This window comes from Chelmon rostratus, chromosome 8, assembly GCF_017976325.1.
Source record: "Chelmon rostratus isolate fCheRos1 chromosome 8, fCheRos1.pri, whole genome shotgun sequence".
In the NCBI taxonomy this organism is placed as follows: Eukaryota; Metazoa; Chordata; class Actinopteri; order Chaetodontiformes; family Chaetodontidae; genus Chelmon; species Chelmon rostratus.
Window position 1 is genome coordinate 7499240 of NC_055665.1, and position 23037 is coordinate 7522276.

Below are 23037 nucleotides of genomic sequence, written 5' to 3' on the forward strand. Positions count from 1 at the left end.
TGCTTTTCAGTGGTCCTGGTCCAGTTGTTATGTGTGCGTCAGGGTTCGATTGACAGCTTTAATGCCACACGTAGTGAACTGAATGAGTCGGACATATGCTGCAGGGTTTGTTTAACTGGACCAAAAAGGTTTAGTATGAAAGCATTCATTAATTATGAGGCGGCAAGGGAGATTTACAGTCAGAAAAAGTGTTTATAATAGATCGCAACTTGTTCTCCCTTGGCACTGGAGAAGCTTCATGTCTAATATACTTGTGTAAGTAAGAGGTTGCTTGTACTTTAAAGCTGCAACACTGTAATGCAGATTTGTTCTTGCTGTTGAGTCATGATCCCTCAGAAAGTCGCTTCACCCTCACTGCATGAGGCTGAGAAATTAAGGTAGTCAGAGAAACTGGAGACAGAGTTTCATCTTGGTGGTGGTGAAAGCTTCTAAACAGGTGTTATTCACTTTACCTGATTTCTTGGTCGTGCTCGCGGGCGAGCAGTTATGCTTGATGCACCATGCATTAATGTGTCTTGAGGAGCAGCAGCACTGTTAAATTGAACTCTGTGCTCCAGCATTTAGTATCTTCGTGGGAATGGATTACTTTGATAATTACTTTCTTTCGCGGTAGATGGATGTACATTTAGAAATCCATCATGATTTCCTTAAGACTCATCTATCATTGATTTGCAAGAAAATGAAACATAAAACCTATAGATGAAGCCTAAAACTGTGTCAGACTGTATTAAACTGAGATAACACCACCAGCCATTAGACTTGAGGTGCAAAAATGGCCAAGCAATAGCACAGTGATTGAATACTGAATGATTTATGATGACATTTCCCATAATTGTCTATGATCTGCGCTTTTCCTTGTTGTCATCATGAATATCATAAATAACATCAATATTCAGGAACTTGATGAACCACAGAAACTAAAACGTGTTGTTGTCATAAGCTTATTAGAAATCTGGAAAGAAGAGGAGATATTATGATATTCCCTTTACCCACATGAGTCTGATTTCTTTGTCCAATTAAGCCCTAAAAGCTCGAAAAGATGCATTTTTTTTTGTCTTAACCAAGAACTAAACTTAAAAAAAAACCCCATTTTACTTCCATTTTGGACATTTAAAGGAAAGCTTTGGAAAAAGGTTTTAAGATCTAACCTGATTTATAGTGAGTGTTCGTCACAGTCAAATCTCATCTGCTGTGCAGTTATTCCACTTCATCTTCTGTGCAGTTACAATAAATACAGAACTCTTATTTATTCCTATGAAAACAGCCTCTCAGAGGGCTTTGACATTGTTTTTAATCTCCTGTCTTGATGTCTTGCTTATGATGTGATGATTGAATCGATTTATGTCAGTGTGAGTTCAAGTTGTATTCTTTTGTGTGCTCTTTCACAGCCCCAGGGCTCCCTTTTTTAGTTGATTTAATGGAGATGCAAATCTGAGCTGTTGCCCCATTTGCACTGAAAAAGCGTGTTAGTTATTCCTGAAAAATACATCAGATTCAGAAATCAACAATCGTTTTAACGGAAAATGTGCCTGCAGGTCTGGTGGATCTTAAAAAACTGCATTGGCATGAATGGAAGTTTTATCCAAAGCTTGCTGAGTGATTTATTGGGCCTGCATTGGAAGTAAAAGTCTGATTGGCAAAACCTTTGTCACCATTGCTTGTCCTGCCTCACTGTACCTCCTACCTGTCTTGCTGAGTGATACTATCACAGGTGATAAATAGACACTCAGCTCCTAATCACTGCCATCTTAGTGCCATTACTGAATGGGCCGCTCATTTCAGGGTTGGCAAGACAGCTCAGCTCGGCCACCCTGCCAGAGGCATCGGTGCTTTGTCTCAAGAAATGTCAGTTGTGCAGGGATGAAGCCAGCTCCTTGGCTGTACAACAGCCCTTCTATTATTACCTGCTTTATAGAGTTACATAACACATGACAATGCATGTTAAAGGAGACAACATTTTGGGAATTATGCTTGTTCACTTTCTTGCCAAGAGTTACATAAAAAGATTGATACCACAATCACATTTATCAGATATATTTGAAGCAGAAGCCAGCAGCTAGATATCTTACTTAAGCATTTAGATGGACATAGTGGGAATCAGCTAGCCTGGCTCTGTCCAAAGACAGAAAAATCTAGCAGCACCTGTAAAGCTCACTGATTAACACGTTATTTCTCGTTTATTTAATCCAAACAAAAAAAAAAAAGAAGATGCAAAAAAGCAGTGGTCTCATTTCTACTGCTGGCTACAGCTTCATATTTACTGAAAAGACACCAGATGTGTCCATCTACTCATGTAAGTGCATAATTAAGATAAAACTACTTAAATTAGTTTGTTGTCAAGTTGGCGATGTGGCGAAATCTTCACAGAAATATTTTGCTGACAGCATCTAATATGCAGATTGAAAGACAAACACATTTGATGATTCTTGATGCCAAGTATTGATTTAAGTTAAGTATAATAATACAAAATGGGACTAGGTGTCTAAACATTCTAAGGAGAAGATAAATATATATGGAGATAAATTATACCATTGAACAGATGCCAGTGACTCCCCATCTCTGTGCTTTTCCTCAGAGTGGGTATAATTGCCCTCTCTGGCTCCCAGTTACAGTTTCCTTATCATTCATACTTGAGATAGCAATTTCCTTCTCAATGGGCCTCTAAGTCAGTGAGTAGCAGTCTGCTTCAACCTTCAGCTAGCATAAGAGTCAGTAATTATGGTGACATATTGAGACACATGCAGTTTTACCTCTTATTTCTATATTTAATTTAGAAAAGAAGTAGACCAAGTACATCTAATGTTGGCAAACAGAAACGACAACGTAGCACAAGTCCTCTCCTCAGAAGGCTTCATAGTTGCAGCATGAATACATCAGTATATATATATATATATATATATATATATATATATATATGTTTGAAATAAGTGAAGGGATCTCAGTAAATACAGGAACTTGATTTTACTTTAGGACAAGATATGTGTTTTTCTGCACCAATGGAAAAAAGTGAGACAATTTCTATAGAAAAAGTCTGCACTATAATTATGTAAAATCATGCAGTAGTTGAGAGAATTGTTAAATAGGAATCCGTTTTTGAAACAATTTGGGCCATTATGAGCAAGTAGAGGATGGATAACAATCATTGAGGGTAGATTAGAATTACCTGTACTGTAATTACCAGTACCTGGCATGATAAATTCAGTTTAATCCACAGCACTAATTCCATTAGTACGGCACCAGAGTCATGGCAAATTAAAATACTGTAAAAGGCTGGTGTTGCAAACTAATGCAGTCCGTTGCCATTAGATGATTGTAGAAGAAGTAATTAATAATTAAAGGAGTGCCAGTAAAGCCTCAAACAAACAAAAACTAATGTAAAACATGATGAAAATATGACATTTATGTTTGTTTCATGTATTAATTTGAGGAAGGTCATAGTGTCTTCATTGGTCCGCACAGGTCTGATGCTTTCATCTGCCCCCGGTCCAGTGAAAGCTTCAGTGGACACTGAAGTCACATGCTTCATGTACGTCATGATTTGTTCCCTGGAGCTGTTTCCATTGTACTTTGTGACATTTTGTTTTTATCAGCACATCAACTTTCCCACCTCAGCCAAGCAAAATGTGACAATGTGTGAAAAAGCACATAAAACAGGTGCATTGAAACACACTTTTGTTCACCAATCTGCTGCTTTGTGTTGCTCTTTGTGAAAGCCATGCTAATTTTTTTCACCAGTTATTTCCAGTTGCTAATACTTGTGATTTTGATCACGCATTATTAAGCTACAGTCCTTAAAACTCAACACTTACTGGTCAGTGTCTCTCAACAGTTCAGGTAAATAAAGGCCCCAGCTACTATTTGAGAACATACGGTGTTAGTTCTGTGTCTAATGTGTAAAATAATTGCTCTGCATTAATAATTAGGGATTTTACTGAAATCAGTCAAAAATAATAATAAATCTTGGGCTTATCTGACACAGAAGACCATTCAACTTAAATTTCTAAATGACAAAAAGAACAAGAGCAACAGATGACATTTCCAAAAAGTACAGCAAAGGAGTTTCAATAAAATTCTACTGGAGCCGGTCAACTTACCCTGCATTAATCGATATTGCCCTTCAGTTGTAAGAGACAAAAGAGGAGACTAAACACTGGGGAACATGATTACATGGCGTGACTTTCTGACCTGACTTTTTGAGACTGACCTGGCTGCAGTCGTTGATTGCTTTGGAGAGTCCATTACAATGGCCGTGAAAGGAGAGGAGGGGGAGCATGGCACTAGTTCAACAGCTACACAACATGCCACTGAATCTTATCTCAAAATCACAGTCAGCTAATGTAAAAAAAAAAAACAAAGTGAAGCCGGAAATGAGAGTGAGTGCGGACTGTTTTTGATTTTCAGGATTTGATTTCTGGCCACCCCTCTGAGCTACACCTGGCAGTGACGATGGTGCTAATATTGATATTGATGCTTTGATGTTGGCAAATAATCCTGATGCTGAACTTGTTCTTCTTTATTGGCTTGTTATCATTCTTGTATTATATTATCAAAGACGTATGAATACGCCACACTTTCCTGATGAGTGATGATAAGGTTAGTCAGTCAGGAGAGGTTTTGCAGTTGTCACATCATCTCCTAAAAACCACATCTGCTGTTGTCATGGGGACCCATTGCAGAAATGACTTTGTGTGAATAATGCTGACATACTATAAGTAAAAGTCTGATGAGGTCGTTTGTTTCCTCGCTAGTGTAGGTTACTATTAAAAAAAATGGGTCTGATGATATCATTATTATTGTCAACAAATGTCAAAAGAAGACCAAAACCAACAAAGAGATCGATCCTGCTGGCTCGTGGCCTGATAAAGCTTATTCCTCTCTGCCATACGCCTCAATTAATGCCCTCTGTTAATACTGTAAATATTCACTATAGCACCAAAACTGTGAGTGAATTCATAAAAAAAAATGTTTTTTTTAAGTGTTTTTCACAACTTTCCCAGTGTTTTGTTGCTCCTGTCCCAACTTCTTTGAAACATGTTGCTGCATCAAATTAAGAATAAGCAAATATTTACAAAACTCAATGAAGTTGATGAGGTAAAATATTGAATATATTGTCTTCGTACTGTTTTAAATTAAGTATATATCAAAAAGGATTAGCATATTAATGATCATACTCTGCTTTTTTTGTGTTTTTCACAGCACCAAACTTTTTTATGGGTTTCATCTATCTGGGGTCTCAAAGGGCAGTTAATCTACCAGCTTTCCATTTAATTAAAGACATTTTCACTGAGAAACCCACAACCTATGTTATAAAAACTATTTGAGATGACTGCAGTGTATTACTTTTTTCCATAAACACCACTGTGTTGCTTTACCGCTGTCTGAGGCTTTGGCTGAATATGACATTTGACAATTTGATCTCTCTCTTTTGGTTCGACAGAACGGTGAGGCATCACTCTTTGAGGTGAACATCCGTTACGTCGGCGGGTTGCTGTCTGCGTACTACCTGACAGGAGAGGAGGTAAGATTAATAGATGTCTTTTATCCCTCTACTCTAGTGAGATCTGCTGCTTCCTTTATCCCCAACCAGTCCTACAGTTTGAATGATGAACGGGCTGCCTCTAACTGTGACTGCAGTTGTGTACGTCAGTGTGTGTGTGTGTGGGTTGAGTGGGTGGGTGTGTGTGTGGGTGGGTCATCATTGTGCCCACTTTACACATCACGGGTTTCCCAACCAAAACAATATAGCTTGCTTTATGTTTCCAGGTATCCATAAGCTGTTTTCACTGCATTAACCCTAAACAAGACCGCGTTTTGACGACCAAATGAGTTGCGCAGTATTCAATTTGTGATATATATTACATTTATCTTGATTTCAGCATCTTACACTGTGCTGTACAGTTTTAAAAGAGTTTCTCTTTATCCAGTTACCAGCTCCATTCATTGTTTTTATCAATTTATACGTAGAATAAAATACAACAAATCAAGTATCCCAACCTTGCTGAACTACATTCTGCTTCGTGCTCTGCTGAAGGTGGATGAAAGCCAAACATTACGCTATTGAGAAAACAGGGAGAACAGAGAGAATGCAATCTGCGGCTTAAATCAATTCACTTTTTTGATTCTCGGTTATTTTAGATATGGTGCGACTGCAACAACAGTTCGCGTTGAAACGCTCCACCACTCCGACTCTGACAGGCTTCTTCTCCATAGCACTGACTGCCATGGCTCATCTGTGTTGTATTTTGAGCCGTCCGTCATGCCAAAGTGATGGACTTGGATGGATTTCTCAGACATAAAGTTAAAATAATTAAAACTAGTGATCATAACATGACCTACAAGGTCATTAAGTTATTCAGGAGAGTGTTGTTTTTCTGTGTTTCGTAGCATTACGGCTATTGTTTAAAGAAAAGCATTATCATTAAATGAGTATACAGAATTGGGATAGTTAAGTGTCAATTAGAAAATTTGTGCCATTAAAGTTATTTAAGAGAGTATAGTGTGGGTTTAATGACTTTATCCCATTAACAGGGCCGTTACAGGACACCATGTTAGAATTTGGTCTTTTTCAACCTTATTGCATACATTTTTTTGCTCCATTTCCACAAGTTAAAAAACTAAACTGAAAGTAATCATGCTTAAGTATGCACTGGGTCAAATCTGCTCTCAGTGCATTCTTGTAGCGCTATGAAAATATTAAAATATATAAGTGACTTATATTCAGAGGCTAAGGAAGAAGGATCAGAATTGAAAGGCAAAGTGAGTCAGGACTGCTTTTCTCTGCTTGAAAAACTACCACAGTCATGTCCTTGAAGAGGCCCAGTCGCTCCAGTGAAGCTGCTCAGCAGCCAAGTGTAAAGGCCTGTGGTTCCGATGGACAGCGACCAGGTGTGAAGCTGTGAAACTTTATGAGTGTGAAGCAAGGTCTTGGCAGAAAAGAACTATGAGTGGTCTGTAAACCTTGGCTGGATAAAGAAAGGTTCAAAAATTGCCTGTGACAACCACACAGCACAAATGGTCCAGTTCATTATCAGTGCATTGTGAAGTCACTGGAGGTCAACGTGTCACCGTAATGAGCATCTGCCTGTAGCAGCCTCCTGGAGCGTATACACACCATGGTGCTGTTTTGAACAGCACTCTATCCAAGAGGCTGAAATCTGTGCAGAAGCAGCATTAATGGAGAGAGGATCCAGTAACATATGAACACTCAAGTCGGTTTAATGGACATTGATTTGCAGGCCGAGCGAGTTGAGGGGAGAGCAGCATAAAATTGTCCGCCACTGCTGGATGAGTGAAATATGAATACATTGCCAGAGCAGAAGATATTGTTGAATCCATTACTCCACATTTGCGTGCCATTAATGCCATCCAGAAAATGTTCTCCGATTTTATTCACTGGTCCATGGAAATTTCTATATATGGCATCTATAATGACATTTTCTAATATGAGTTTGTGTGTGTGTGTGTGTGTGTGCGCGCACGGGTGTGCAAGGAAAGAGAGTATTGGTAAACTTTGCTCTTATCTCACGGTGCCTTCTGCCTTGCTTATTGTGTCTGGGTAAAGAAAACCTATAAAAAAAACAACATACAACAGCCACCTTTAACACCTGTACAGATTTTAGCATACTGACATAATACATTGATGCCTTTTTGTTTTTAACTGGTTTGTGTTCATTTTGACTTGACTTTGAGTAAACCATAAGACTGTCATCGTGCTTCATCGTGGACAGGGAAATCACTAATGTGTCAAATAATTGCTCTGTATTGATAATTAGGGATTTTACTGTCATCAGTCAAAAAAAATCTTGGGCTTATTTGATACAGAAGACTGTTCAACTTAAATTTCTAAATGACAAAAAGAACAAGAGCAACAGATGACATTTGTAGCAAAGGAGTTTCAATAAATTTCTACTGGAGCCAGCAAACTTAAACAAAATGATCTTGCATAGATATAGGCTATTCTTTCCTTATTACAGATGGGGAAATGTCTTTCTTAACAGTAGATGGTTTTTACGAGATGGTTTTTAGTAATTTAACGTTTAAATTCACAGAGTTTGATTGACAGCTTTTACACCAGCCTAAACAAACCAAACATGCAAATGCTCCTGTTTCCTCTTGCTTTGCCCTGATTTCTTCCTCTCACCACACTGAAGACATTATTGGCCCTCTTTAACATGCGTCTTGGGTGATCCGATCACAGCCGAGACACATCGCTGTTCACACCTGTTACTATCATGAATCTCCAAGATGTCTGCTGACACCTTGTTCAGCCAGGTGCACAAATATTACGTGTTGCCCGATTTGTTTCTCGTGGGCTAACAACTAGCTAAGAAAACAAAAATGTGTCAAGAACGCGCTATTTCACATGTTGAGACTGGCATCACAAAGTCATTAATGACTTGCTAATGATGCTGGATGAAACGAAAAAGGAACTTACTTCAGCCGCATACATCAGATCTCCTCTCTGTCGCCACATTCTGCATTGATGAGACATGTTCCTGTTATGTCCTTGTTGGGGATGCATCGGGACACATTACACTGCAAAAGTTATGTGGTCACATGTGTCCCAGACCACCTCGGCAAGTGGTTTAAGGGATCGAATCACATTGTGTCTTGGTGGTCGTGTCCGCTTGTATTTAGCGCTGTCTCCTTGTGATTGGATCACCCAAGACGGATGTTGATGCCAGGTGTAAACAGGGTCATTGTCTTTGTGTTTAGTGTTAACATCCATCTCTGTTGGACTCCTTTCCTGACATTCTTTTCTTTGCTTTGGACTTTCTTTCCGTTCATTGTACGCAATCTTTCTTATTAGATGGAGCACACCATCCCGGTTCCCTGACGGACATATCAATACCCTTTGCCCTGCTGCAGTTATCCATCACATGGCTCAGTTCTGTGCTTTCTGTGAAGGGTCCCTGAGAGCGAGATTTATAGCTACCTGATCCCCCTCCCCTCAATTCCCCCATTAGGGTTTTTTTCCCAGGAGTCTGCTGTTCCATCCAAATGATAAAACTGACAGATTGAAGGTCTGCCGCTGCCGCAGAGACTTAAATCACCTGAGATACAGTGTTGGAGACTATTACCAGATTGTGGATCCAGTTTGACCAGAGGACATTGTGCAGCTGGTGCCGCTGTAAATGATTGCTCGGGAGCGGGTGATGATTATGGCTCCTTGCGGGATGCAGTTTGCCAGTGAAGCACTTGGAGCAGAACAGGAGCAACACCTGACCATTAATAACCTCCTGTTGTTTTGACCATGTGTGTGTACTCTATATATGTGTGTTTTCTTGGGGCAACAGAAGGATCATGGTTCGTCGTTATGGAAGCAGTCCCCAGGTTAAATGTGTTGTTCAAACGGGTCTGGTCCTTTTGCTGCCGTTTCATCATTCACCGTCACACACTCCTGGCCAGGCCAAATGCCTCCAACAGAAGTGGCAATTACAGTACAGCAGGTGTTAGATGTGCGTTTCCTTCTGTGATGAGCCTATTTGTGTGCCCATTTGTCTGTGCCTTAGGGCTGCATTAGGATTTCTCTGTTGATTTAGTTTTTTTTATTTTGGGGGGGCAATATCGTACAATTAAGATGGAAGTTTTGCTAACTAGTATCATAAACATTGTTTATTGTCCCAGCCCAGATAATCAGCCTTTGAAGCTGATGTTGCTCCAATAATGTTTCTCTTCACTGGTCTCTCTGCTGGTGAAGAGGTGTGTAATTGAAAGAAATCAGACACAGTAAAATAACCTCCTGTACGGTTTCCCTCGCTGCAGTGTCTGTGGCTGCAATGCTCACACGGCAAGATGCAGCGGTAAGTTTTAAAGCCATCATAAACTGTAAATGCAAATAGTTGTGCGTGTTCATGAGGATGGCGGCTGCTCTCCGTCTCCTGGTTGCTGCTGCTGAACTTGGTGCACTGGAGGCAACTTTGTCAGTAAGCCAGCAAGCTGTTGATAGACATCTTTTACCCCCTCCCTAAATGACCTTAATGGAGTATCACTTATATGTACTCTATCAATTTAACTTACTTAATGTAACTTTATTTTGTCATTGTTGATATATTCATTCTGCTTTCCTGTAATCTGTTTACTCCATTATGTTCGCTGTCTAAGGCCAATTTGTTGCTAATACAGCATTCTCAGTTACTGTTTAATTACAGTTGCGCTACCTGTTATGCATTTTACTCTCTTTTCTTTCACTGTTGTGGACTGCGTCTGTGTGTATTTACCAGATTTATTAGTGTGTTGCACTTCCTTTGGGGACAGTTACTGGTGATATTTTGTTGCTTCCTGGCATGAGGGACAGTGTAACCAATTTAACAGTCTATTATCTGATGAATCCAATTTCTCTGTTATTGTACTAATTTCATTACCTCTGTAGCTGCCAAACTGAGCACTTATAGGCTAGTCAGCTGGGTAATGGATTAATAAAATATTTGTTTCACAAATTATCAAACATTTTTTTTTTACTATGCATTTATGCAGTTTTCCTCCATATACTTAAGCTCCTGTGTGTTTATCATAGCACCATCTCTTATATTTTTCTTATATATTTCCTCTGTTTGTGTGCATTAGCAATACATGTGCGGTAGCATGCTTGTCTTTTGTGCATATTCTATGTGCCCCTTTTTTCACCTCCATATAAGAGCGTGCGTGTTTGTATGTCAGCTCGACCTCACTTTGTCCGTGGAGTGTGTTTCATTCGTCAGTGACCATTTATATGCATATAAATGTGTGTGGTGGTGAGACCTTGTTGTCTCATCCCAGCATTCTCAACAGAGAACAGTGAGGGGAAAGGGGGTGAGGGGGAGAGGAGGGGTGAATTCAATCATGCTTGTGTGAAAATTGCCCGCGGGCTGAACTGAAGCAGCAGGGAGAGAGTGAGGCGGCAGCCGGCAGAGGAGAAGAAAGACATTTGTTCATATGCTCATCGGCAAGAGGAGAGGGGAGGATCAGGAGAGGTGAGGAAGACGGAAGAAGTGTGTTCATATGGTGATCAGCAACATGCATGAGAAGGCGATACAGGGAGGCAGGAAGCCTAGAGACAGTTAGTGAGAATATAAAACAAAGCAACATGTAGTAAGTATAATTCTTAGGGAGGGGACAACTTAAAATACAATATAATCAGTATTACGATCCAGATCTACTGGTTTAGAAGGCAAAACATGTATGAATATTTCTAAGAAAACAGTGCTTTTCCATTAGATTTACATTTGATTTCAATTGTAAAAAATGCACAATGACACTCAGTAAATAGTTACTTGACTGAATTTTGTCAATGAATAGACCACAAAGTGGAACTTTCACATACTTAGTGCTCAGTAATAAATCTGCTCATTAATACCTTTTGTTCTTGTTAAAACAATACAAAAGTTTAAAGCTGCTCTTAACAGCTTGGCTTCATAGTCCTCCTAAAACAGGGAATCCTCCTGACTGCAGCTCTAGAGACATGCTGTAGCCAGTCTGGACTGTATTGTTAGATGTAGTTGTAAAGATGCTACTCAACCTGCAGACTTTGTCGTTGGATATTTGTGGTTCATGCATATTTCATGACTTGGCCTTTCAACCACAGTTAGTAATGTTTAAAACGATTAATCTCCTGTGGGATGTTAAGAGTCATCTATTGACAGACATTACCAGAAGCGTGATGACTTTTTAAAATATATGATTGGAAATCAGACAAACTTAATGGCAAAGTGATGCAAATGTTATGTGATATTTCTGTATTTGTATGGGAGAGAGTCGTTCATTAATCACAGGAACAATGGTCTGATATCCAGCTCCACATGTCCACAAAGTATCCTTGGGCAAGGCTCTGAACCTGAAATTGATTTTGATGGTTAGGACAGTGCCTGGCATTGTAGCACGCTGCCATTGTGATCGTGTGTGTGTGAATGGGTGACCGAGAGACAAGATTGTAGAGCACTTTCGAAGAATAAATGCAGTCCATTTAATAAGAGGGGGAGGTTAAGCTGAAAATGCTGGAAAAAAAACTGTACCAAAAGATGGTGATCGGTCCTGTTATAGTGGCAGAGTTCCCAGCTACTGACTGCTAGCTGTTTGGCCAGTGACAATCCACCAGCCAGGCACAGTTTTGAATACATATTTCTCTACATTTCATGGAGCTTTCAACTGCAGTTCTAGTGTTGTTTAGAGGACTAAGATCCTGCTGCAGCTGATGATAGACAGCTGTCAGTCCCCCCAAATAAAACAGACAGGTGCGTGAACGTGCATATGTTTTATTTATGCACATAAACAGCCATAAACAGACTCCAGCTCAAGATGTACACACAACATGGGGTCTAGTTTATTTAAGATAATGAACCTTTACAGCCAAGAACGAAATAGCTCAACAAATGATAACATAAAATCTAAATATGTAAAAGCACTTGGTTGCTAGTGTGTAAACTTCTAAAAATGACAATGCATTGTGTTTAGATCGTCACCTGAGCTATGGGAATTTCTAATTTACATTTTACAACAACTCTGCCGTGGCAAATTAAATGAAGCTGGAGGAATATGTTTTTTAAAAATGCAGTTTTTCTGGGGAAGGGCCCCTAGACTCCCATGTAAATGGTCCTTTCCCATGTGTGACAGGCTATTTCAGAAGACGAACAGGAGTCTGGAGATGAGACTACAGAGACAAATAGACAGAGAAGGAAAGCAAGCAAGACAAAGTACGGAGAAGACAAAAAGAATGCAAAGCCAGAGAGGGAGGTTGGGGAAAAATGATAATGATAGCATGAAGGAGAAGAGAGCGGAAGACAGAAAGAAAGAAAGAAAGAAAGAAGCTACAGAGTGGAGGTCATTATTAGCATTCATCATTACAATCATTGATAGCAGCCACGTTATGAACTCATTTTACTCTGCAAGGACCTGTCAAGCCAACACAAAAAAAGGTCAAAGCTCTCTAAAAATAAACTCTGCTGCACTGCTCATATCAAGGCATATTTTTTCTGGGAATCAAAATGCTGCTGCAGTTCTCCTTTCTATTCAGGGTCAGTCACACACATTCATGCATATAATGGGTTGGTGTTCTTCAGTCCACCTCTCTGTCGTGTCCCTGGGATGAGGGGTGAACTCTTGCTGAGTGTTCGGTGAAAAGGCAAGACCCACAAATCTAACCTTTTCTGTTTTAGTGAACTTGAGCTAACACTAAAGTACTGTGACATTCCAGTTTTGTTTTTTGCTCGACTAAAGTTCATGAACTTGAATCTTTATTCATGGCCTGTGGGTCTCTTTTTAATACCTGGTGGCATCACATAAATATCATATTTTTAGACGTTGCTTTGAGAGGGTGGTGGGCGAGGGGTACAGTGTTTGCACCAGTCCATGTTGTTTTCCTTCTAATTTGGGTGACCCACTTCTGTCTCCAAATACGGTTGTATTTTGGGTCATAACACAGGAGAGCGCTCACACACAGACAATATCACACACATCACATTGAGACAAATGCAGGAAATTGTAAATTCCTCTCAGAGATGACAGCTTCTTTATTTATCTCTATTTGGATGTTTTTCTCCCCGTCACAGCATCATTAAGTCACATCATTAAGTGCCGAGGGAAGCTCAGTTGTCATGTTAGTTAGTTAGTTTGCATGCATTAATAGAGGAACAAAGTTTGTTCTGAGACCGACTGATTTGACCTTTACTCGCCTGCTTGAGAGGATCATGCAGCGCAAATTGATATTCATAACACGGCTAATAACCAGTATGTCTTAAGACTCAATCACAACCTGATACGCAGGAAGAATGTGAAAATGATCTGCCTCTTTACATGCGCCTGCACGTCTGCTTTTGTCTATTTTTCTCTCTGCCTCTCTCATTCCTACAGCGCCTCCAGAAACATTTTCAACTCCCCTGGCATTTTCTGCAGCTGAATTCAAAATGGGTTGTACTGGGATTTTTTTTATATGCATATATATAATTTGTATATTATGATAAAGGCAACATGTTTTCAACATTTTTTTACATTTTATGAAACTGATGTATTGAAATTCAAAATAGATTTGGTTGGTTGGGCTTGTGTACCAGTGATGTCGGACACACTCAAGCTTCTTTTTTTGCCCATGCCTGTTTTCAAATTCTGTGACTTGCTAAAAACTGTAAACTTCAACACGCTGAAGTGGGATGAGTGGCACAGAGAGGCTGCTGTGCTGTTTTGGAGCCAAGGATTACAAGGATTTGTCCTTGTGCTACCCACTTGCTATGGCACAATCATGTACTATCGAATTTTCATAGATTAAACAGTGTTTGCATAAAGGATATGATGTCCAATTTGACTTGGAGATAAGTTCCTCATAACATGCACACAGTGTGGTGTTGGGTGATGCAGTGAGTAAACATACCACTGTCGATATGCACCATGATTTACTAAAAGAATTGCTTGCACACCGTCTTGTACCACAGCCAGTTGAACCCGAGCTTTGTTGTGTGAGTCTTTGCTTGAAGTCACAGTAATGTAATTAAATATTTCATTTAGTACCAGAACAACATCAAACATGTCATTAAGATAAATTCATTTATGGTACTCAATGGTGAGTCTGCCCTCCCACTCAGGGACATCAGAGTAACACAAAGCAGGTTTCTTTTAAAGGAACAGAAAACTGATGATTTGCTCAGTCATGACTGACGCCAGGCCCTGCCACACCTTCTGGTCATGTTTCGTCCTAATCTGACCCAATTTCCAACCGCGCTGCAGTTGCACCATTTGCCCCTGGTCACAATATTACCCAAATGTCAGCTGCCAGGTGCACCTGCACCATACAGCACTGACTGTGTGCTTTGAACAAAAATAATGTTGTATGAATAAATGCTTCTGCACAAGCACCTGGGTGCAATTACATCTTTTTCATCTGTGTTTATAAGTTCATGGAGCTGTATTTTTGGATTTCGCTGCTGTTCTTCCAGCAGATTTGTTGCTGGCGTTGCTTATTTTGAAGGTTGATCTCACATTGTTGTGGCATATAATTTAAGGGCATTTTCACAAATGCAGTTCGAATCAGTTGATGAGTTGGTGAGCTCAGAGCGTTTTCCTCTTGGTTCAGTTTCTTTTCACATAGAGAAAAATAGCAGTGACCTCGATTCATACTCCCTCCTTTGTATCCCTCTATGCAAAGCACTCTTGGCCTCAGGAGACGTTTTGTTTAAACTTGCAGAGTAAACCTGGTAGTTGGATCGGATCGAGATCTTATCATGTTCCCACTATGAATAAATGGCTCCAAAATCTGTTTGGGATCAGGCAGAGACCACTTTCTCTCAGTGGTCTTGGTTCGGTTGTTTTGATCCCCACACAAACAAACCGCACTAACCAAGCAAACATAGCTAGGTCCATTTTAACCGAAACAAACCGGTAAGGTGTGAAAGCACCCGGTCATTGTTCAGACTCATTAAAATATTCTTTTTTACTGAATCTGTGGCCCAGAAATAAAGTTCAGCAGTCTTGATTTGACTTTCCCACCATGTTTGAGTTTAGCTGGCAATGAGAGCCCGTTGTGTCTGTTCATCTCTCTACCATCAGCCACTGCAGTAGCCAGCAACAGAGAAATTATATCATCCTTCCTGCTGTGGCTGTTACAGCGAAAAGGGTTTGGTTATAGTGGAGATAAATTTATGCCAGGTGATTTTTTTTTTTCAGAGTGCAGTCACTTACTGTATATGGGGAGCCAATTGAATAAATCTGAGCCACAGTGGTACAGCGGGTGCTGATATTCATCAGAGTGTGCAAGGAGAGGATCGCTTTTCAGCCATCCTTTAGGGAGAGACAGGGATATACTCTCCTGCCAGTTGAAGGGTACATTGCCTTTTCTGACACCCCATCCCCCATCACGCTGCCTGCCTCTTACATAAGCTGTGCTGAGAGGCAAAGAAAAATGGGGATATGTCTGGGTGAAGTGGGAGATATATGGTTAGCTGGTGCAGGTGGGGAAAATTGTAGATGCTGATAATATATAGTGTTGATGATGCTGAGTGTGTCTGAATGGCGGTCGTGTAGAAGAAGAATAGTACTTCCTGTGATTAAAAGGACTTTTCGGGAAATGTGAGTTTACACAAGTAGAAACATCTACTGCAGTTTGTGCTGCCATGATGCTTGATGACATCTGAAATAGGTCTGTTGGTCCACCACCTTGGTGCAGATTGAAATAGCTCAACAACTTTTTGATGGATTGCCAGGATATTTGGTGCAACATTCAAGTCACCAACAGGATCAGTTGAAGCAACTTTGGAGGTCTTTTGACCATCATCAGGTCAAAATTTGAATTTGTCCATTTCTGCAGAATTGTGTGCAAATTAGCATACATGCACTGGGCTGTCTCACCACTATTACCACTGTCCACATACCCCTACCTTTAGACAAGGCTACACACGATGAATCCTAAAATCACCACTAGGCAACCACTTGCTCTAAGATATCAGAGCAACAAGGATTTAACACAAGTTACTACATTAAGTAAGGACAAGTACACATCAAATACACAGGGGGTTCTATTTGAACCCAAACCAGTAAGTACGGATCAGCCTCCTCCTCTATTTGGTGAGATACTTCCACAAACTTTTAGACTTTTTGGCAAGCAGTCCCTCTCACATCACTAGATGTTACAGCTACTGTTCTACATACCTGTTGTTTCGGAGAGGAATGTAGTAAAAATAGACAGTACGCCTTCCGCCAATGTTACAGCCAATCTTTTGCCAACCTTTTTTGTTTTTGTGTTAACATTTGCTAAACAAAGATGGTGACCATGAAAACCACGATACCGGTTAAGCATCAGCATACTGCTGTTAACGAGGCTGTACTGTACACGCTTAGTCTTGCTTTATCTTAGTTCAGAGCTGGTTTCACAGAAGGTACAATATGTGATCTAGCTGTCAATGTACTGCATGTTGATTAAGTACAGTGTCATATCTTGATATATCTCAATTTATGATATACATCAGCACCTCACAGGCTTTGTGAACTGACAGGAACAGGCATTTTCTTTTAATTGCAAATGGAATTCATTTCATATTAACTTGTGTTTCTTTAAATATCATGAGGCTTGGTAATTAAGGCGAGTGTAAGCTAATTAAGGAATTTTCTGCTTTGCAAAATAAGAACCGGAATCTCATTTACACAAAGCCTCGTAGTTCATACTGTAATTCTGGCATCACAATAGCATTAACCCAGGAGTCAGGGAGAAGAAATTGGTACAGTAAGTGTAAATGAGCTTGAATTCACCACCACGCGTGTGTTCTTCTGTCTGTGCGTTTTATCTGCTCGTCTCCTTTTGCTGAAGAGCCGAAAAGTGGTCTTGGAAGAAATTTCATTTCCTCCGATCAAACTGGATAATCATAATCGCACAGTAACCTGCCGCGCTCCCTGGTCCCCGCCGCAGGCTTAGCCGTGAAAGGAAAGCTCTCCTCTGCAAACCCTCATTCTGCTCTATGTACAAACACCTAATCCCATTTGTGCAGAGTTAAAATAACTGTGCTCTGCTCCACTCTTACACCTTTCAGTTTTATTATGGAATTAAGAGGCACTGGGTAAGAACAACATCTCATAACCAGCAGCTCTCACATCCTGCATTATAGCTTGTTCAAATGTTCTATGCATCAGCGCATGCAGCGTATTTAATATTTGTTTGGGTCTTGTACAGTCTGTTAATAATAACCCGCTCACTGAATAAATCTGTCACTCAACAATAAGCTAGCAGCTTGTTTGCCAGAACTGCAGCTAAGCCAAGCTTCTTAGGATACACTTCTGTGGCTGATTGAATTATTACATGATGAAGAAATAATGTTTTTATGCTGCAAGACAAACACAGGATCTTTTCTGTATATTAGCACCCTTGATATATTCTCAACTCTGTTAGTTTCCTTCCTGTAAAAACCCTTCAATTAGTCTTTTTTAGCTGTACATAACATCCTTGTGGGAGTAATTGGACTCAGCCTGCAAGAGCTTTGGTACAGTCTCAAATGAGCCCAAAACTAAATAGAAGTCCTGTTGAGAGACTGATGAAATTTGTGAGTTTTTTTTTTTTTTGTTTTTCTCTTTCACAAGTCACAGCAGTCTGTAAGGACGTGGCACAGGCCAAACGAATCAAATCCAGGGGACCATTAGGCCGTTCTTAATGATGTCAGCCGTGTGGCATCCAGGCCTTTTCATTCAGACTTTGCCACAGGGCCTTATTTATAAGCGTCAGTGCTCCTCTCTGTCCATCAGCAATTAAAAGAGAAAAAAAAAGAGCTTTTTCGTGCCTCTGAGTGAAGAACTGGAAATACTTGGTCGAAATCCAACTATTCAGTATAGTTTTGATTGACAGCAGACGCAAAGAAATGCAGAGTTTAAAGAGTTTTTAGCTTAGAACATTTTAGTCTTTCACTTGAGGCAAGGATTCATTTTTGATGTGTTTCAGCCATCAAAGACAGAAGAATTTGATTCAGTAAAAGGAGGACCCCATTATTGCCTCAGTACACTATACAGCATTATTTAAGGGGTCAATGAGCTGGCTTTTAACAGTGAAAGTATCGATCCTGATGGCTTTGGCTGCAATCAGTGCCTTCCTGGAAACAGAGGGTGTGTGTGTGTGTGTGTGATTTGTCGCTGAAGAGGTTCAAAGACTTGGTGATGCATGCAGATCATGTCGTTTTGCAGTCCGTGTGAAATAAAGAAACAAAAACAAAAGAAACTCCCTTGTTAGCAAGCAACATCTAAATAGCATCGGTACATTTGAGGGCTGCGGCATCTGAATGTGTTGAACCCTACACTGCTTGTTTCCTTTAATTTGTATAGAAATGTCTTCAATTCAGAGTGAGTTGATGAGTTGTGTAGAAGCCAGTGTAGTATCAAGTGTGAGGGTAAGATTTAAAAAGAGCCCACAGCCAAACTGACAGTGATTTTAAGTTTTGCCAGGAGTCTTGCCTATTGTTTTGTTGAAGCTGAAAGGAAACAGAGAAACATGGAAATTTGAATTGATAGCATTTGCTTTTCAGGCCTAAACACACACACCATGGCTCATGCTGCCAAGAGGGTGTTTTGAATTCAGACAGTGTTGGCTATAACCGCTTTTTATTCAAAACAAGACCCCCATGGAATTGGTTTGGGTGGCGGCCTCTTTAAACATGAGCTAGAGAGATAAACGTGCCAGTGTACATCTTTGTGTGCCTGTGTGTGCAAATGTATTGTTTGTATACAAAACAATAACTCTTCACCAAATATGAAAGGTGCTGCACATGGAATATGATGTCCCACACTCCAGTAACATCAACACAGTGTCACAAAGAGAAGACAGGACGGTCGCTGCCTCGGAACAAACAAGCCGCAGCAGAGCGGCGAAGATTGTTGACAGCTAAGCTGATTCAAAGTGAATTTTGGGTCAAGAGGAAAACTTGAGCTGCAATATTGCCACAGAGGCAGCAAGACAACAATATGAAAAATGGTCCAATTTAGCCAAGAAGACTAAGTCTGTCTTATTGGATTCCATTTGGGCTGATTAATGTCTCTGTGCCGTCCCCAGCGCTGCGATACAGCACAAACTGCCGCTGCTTTTCAATTCCAGATGTAATTGAGTGTGTGTTTTTCATGGAGCTGCAGTGGCCATTAATTAAGCACATAAAAGCAGCACATTAATTGTGGGACAGGTTAGAAAGCCTACTTGCAGTAATCAATTAGGTGATAAATAATGAATGAAATCACAGCCTGGGGAAATTCAATTATTTATCATCCTCAGTTCCTTCACGGAGGAACTACATCTGTGTCACAGCTCAGGTGAATTATTGGCCAACATCTTCACCAGACTTGTGTGTGGAACAGCAAACCAGCAGCCACAGTGCACACAGTGACATGTACAGGGGCACACAAAGACAAAAGCCATGCACACACAAGCACATTAACACACATTATCTTGATCCCAGGCAAAGGCGGTAATTGATCTGTTTCTTCACATTAGGTTCCGCAACTAGCTAATGGGCTGGGCCTCTTAGCAGTCATGCAAGCAGAGATTTGGAAGCGCTCCCCGCGGAGCCGATGATTGGGGAGGATGAACGGCCATCAGGGCCGGGCCGACTGCTCCTCGCCCTTCCTCTCCAACAAATAGCCCCTTCCCGACTTAAATGTGTCATTACGACTGCAGCGCATGTCCTTTTGCTCGCTGTGTGGGTAATGGAGCCCAGTCTCGGGGATGCTGAGACGTCCTTCAGCCAGTCAGTCAAAAGGACGTGTCCAGACACAGTACCTGCGAGATGCAATGATGATATACTGTCTCGTGTAAAAGACGATATTGAGTTTGTCCCTGAGTTGCGGCCATGACTTGCAACATTAGGTTGTCTTTGCTCCACCTCTGTTTTCACCTCCGTTTCGTTCTCTTTTTATCTAATTTCTGTCCCTTTTCTCGTCTTTGTGTTGGTTATAGCGTTGCTCCATGCCACATCAATGGATGGCTTCTCTCTCTTCCCCTTCCTTTGTATTCTCCTGGAATGGTGCTACTCTGAGCTTCACACAAAGTGAGCTCGCCCCGAGATAAAAGAGTCAGCTCACGAACTCCACCCGAGGTAGTTACGCTTCACTGTGCGTCTGAGGAAAGAGGCGACGCAAACAGAGTGTCCCCTCGGGCCTGTGGGAGAGTCTGTGTTCACAGCACGCCTTCGGCTAGGGGCCTTCATACGTCTTAGTGTTTGTGCGACAGAGTTCTTTCTCTCGATCTCTCACTCTGGTCTGCCTCTGCAGGCAATTGAAGATCACATACTGTACACCACCAATCAAAACTCTGTGTGATGAAGCAAGCAGGGCAAATTTGTGCCCCCTCTTAGTGTTTTCGCTCCCCTTCAGTGTTTGCAGTGACCGCTTCTGTTGCAGTATCTCTTGAATCTGAGTTCATGGTCCCTCACGGCTGCATGAGGCTGAACCATCCACACAGAAGCTCTCCAGGGCTTTTTCAAAGAAAGCTTCCATCTGTACCCTGATGATAAATATAATCCTGTTTCCAGTATGTAAACGAAATGTTTTTTTTTTTTTTTAATCTACTGTTATGAATGGCATTGGTATTTTTTCATCTCAGTTTTGAAGGGAGGAAATTAAACTTTTCAACTGTGATTTCCCATGATTGGTTGCTCTCAGACGATTGGTTGAAAATATGATTTCTACTGTGAATTCATCCTCTTGATTTAATTCTCTGCATGAAATGTTTCTAATACTCACAATCCCACGGTGCGGTTAGTCTCTTAAAGAACAGGAAGGCAGGGTATGGCCAGCAGTTGACTGATGGCTCACTGCTGTTGCTGTTGTTGACACGCAGCTTGTGTCAGACAACTCAGATAAGCCAGCATTACTGCTCTAAAGTCAGTCAGTCTCTGTAGGTGGTCTTATTGATGTCAGAGAGCTCATTTAGTTATGGCAGGCACAGGTCACACTTTGATGATTGCAAAAAAAAAAAAAAAAAGAGAAGCCCTCCCAAGGAAAAACAAACTCTCACAAAAATCAATCCTGACTGTTTTACAACTGCGCCTTGCAACAGTCAGTGCTGGAGTTCTGAAATCCATTCGCCTATCAGTCACAGCCCACGGTCTGGGCTTACAGTCCGTCTGCCTAGTCATGCAGGAAATACAATGTGTGGTCTCGCTGTGCTTTATAATTCCACTGAAAGACCGTAGTGTTCGGCACACACACGTTCTTTTAAAGCAATTTGCAGTCTCGCATTTACAGTAACACACTTACTCACACAAGCTTGTGGTGTTTCACATGCTGCACATACAGGCGTGAGTGTGATAACACCTGTACATTGTGCTGATACCACTATCAAAAAACATATACATGCAAGCCATGGTGTGCACTTGTAAAGTTAATAATGTCAGAGAGGTGCTGATGCAACTTTCTGAAGCCCTGGTTTGTGTTGGAAATCTGTACTGCAGTATATGTAAGGTAGAGCATAAATAATGAATCATTTTCATAAAAAATTAAACACTAATTTTTTTTAAACAGTCATCAGTTTCAAGTGTGAAGATTTGATATTTTTCTTTGAGTTAGGTGATAGTAGTCAAGACATCACCTTGGGCTATTTTCCGACATTTTATAGACAAATTAGTTCAGTAAATCAAGAGGATTATCTGCAGATTAATCAATCACAACAGTAATTGTGAGCTGCAGCCCTATTTTAAGGTATGTATGGTGTTTCTGTCCATACAGGAGGGTGTGCTTGAGCACCTCACAGCATAATGTCAGCTAATACACAATCTAACCTACAGCCCGATACAAATCCTACAAGTCCTTCAAAGTCTTCACGACATGTATTACACGAGTCTCTAGAGACGTGGATGTAAAGTGCAACTTGACTGGTTGGCGGAGGCATACAACCACAAGGCGGTAATTCTAGTTGTTCTACTGCAACTGCTACTATTTCATGCCTTTCTTGGCGCACTAATACAAACATTTAATTACCCTCAGATGTCTACAGTATTTAGTGAGTTCTTGTGTCTAAATTGCTTTTTTAATGTTTATACTGCCCTCATTTGTTCCATTCTTGTTATTCTTTGCAGAGTCCTTCTTTATTCTTTGCTTTGCAGCTGTCTTAATTTCCCCATGTGGGTCATTAGCTCGATCTTCTACCCTTGGGAGCTTCCCAGTATAACCTGCATTCTTGAACTGGGAGTTGCGCATGAAAATTTTAATGGTTGTTGCTCCGGTAAAGAGAGCATTAGTCATCTGCTGTCCATGGTCAGGCTTTATTTAAGCTCTGCTTGGAAACCTTCCTCTTCATACTTTGTAGAAAAAGTGCTACTGTGTGTGCATGACTCTCATTTCAGGTTATATTCTGCCTCCTTCTGTCCGCTGTAATGCACAGGTGAAGATGAATGCTGACTTTACAAAAAGGATTTTGTATTTGCACTCTCTGGTGGCTCTAGGATACTGAACCCATCACTCTGAGTAGGTTAGAAATAGGATTATAGCACATTCTGACAGTCAGGGGTGAAAAAGAGTTTGATATATTGGCTAATATGCATGCAGGCTTAAGCCAACAGTTCTGGGTCTGTTCCCAAGTGGAGAGGTGTATAGATCAGGTATTTACTCTGCTGAAAG

At 40.7% G+C, this 23037-nt stretch overlaps 1 protein-coding gene across 2 annotated transcripts in view; it reads left to right on the top strand.

The window, feature by feature from the left end:
- The window catches only part of LOC121610772 (mannosyl-oligosaccharide 1,2-alpha-mannosidase IA), a 183411-nt gene that overhangs the window by 117630 nt on the left and 42744 nt on the right, over window positions 1-23037 (top strand). For both annotated transcript variants that reach the window (XM_041943042.1, XM_041943043.1), the window contains exon 4: window positions 5438-5518. In XM_041943042.1, coding sequence (XP_041798976.1) covers window positions 5438-5518 — 81 coding nt within the window. The remainder of the gene's footprint in view (window positions 1-5437; window positions 5519-23037) is intronic.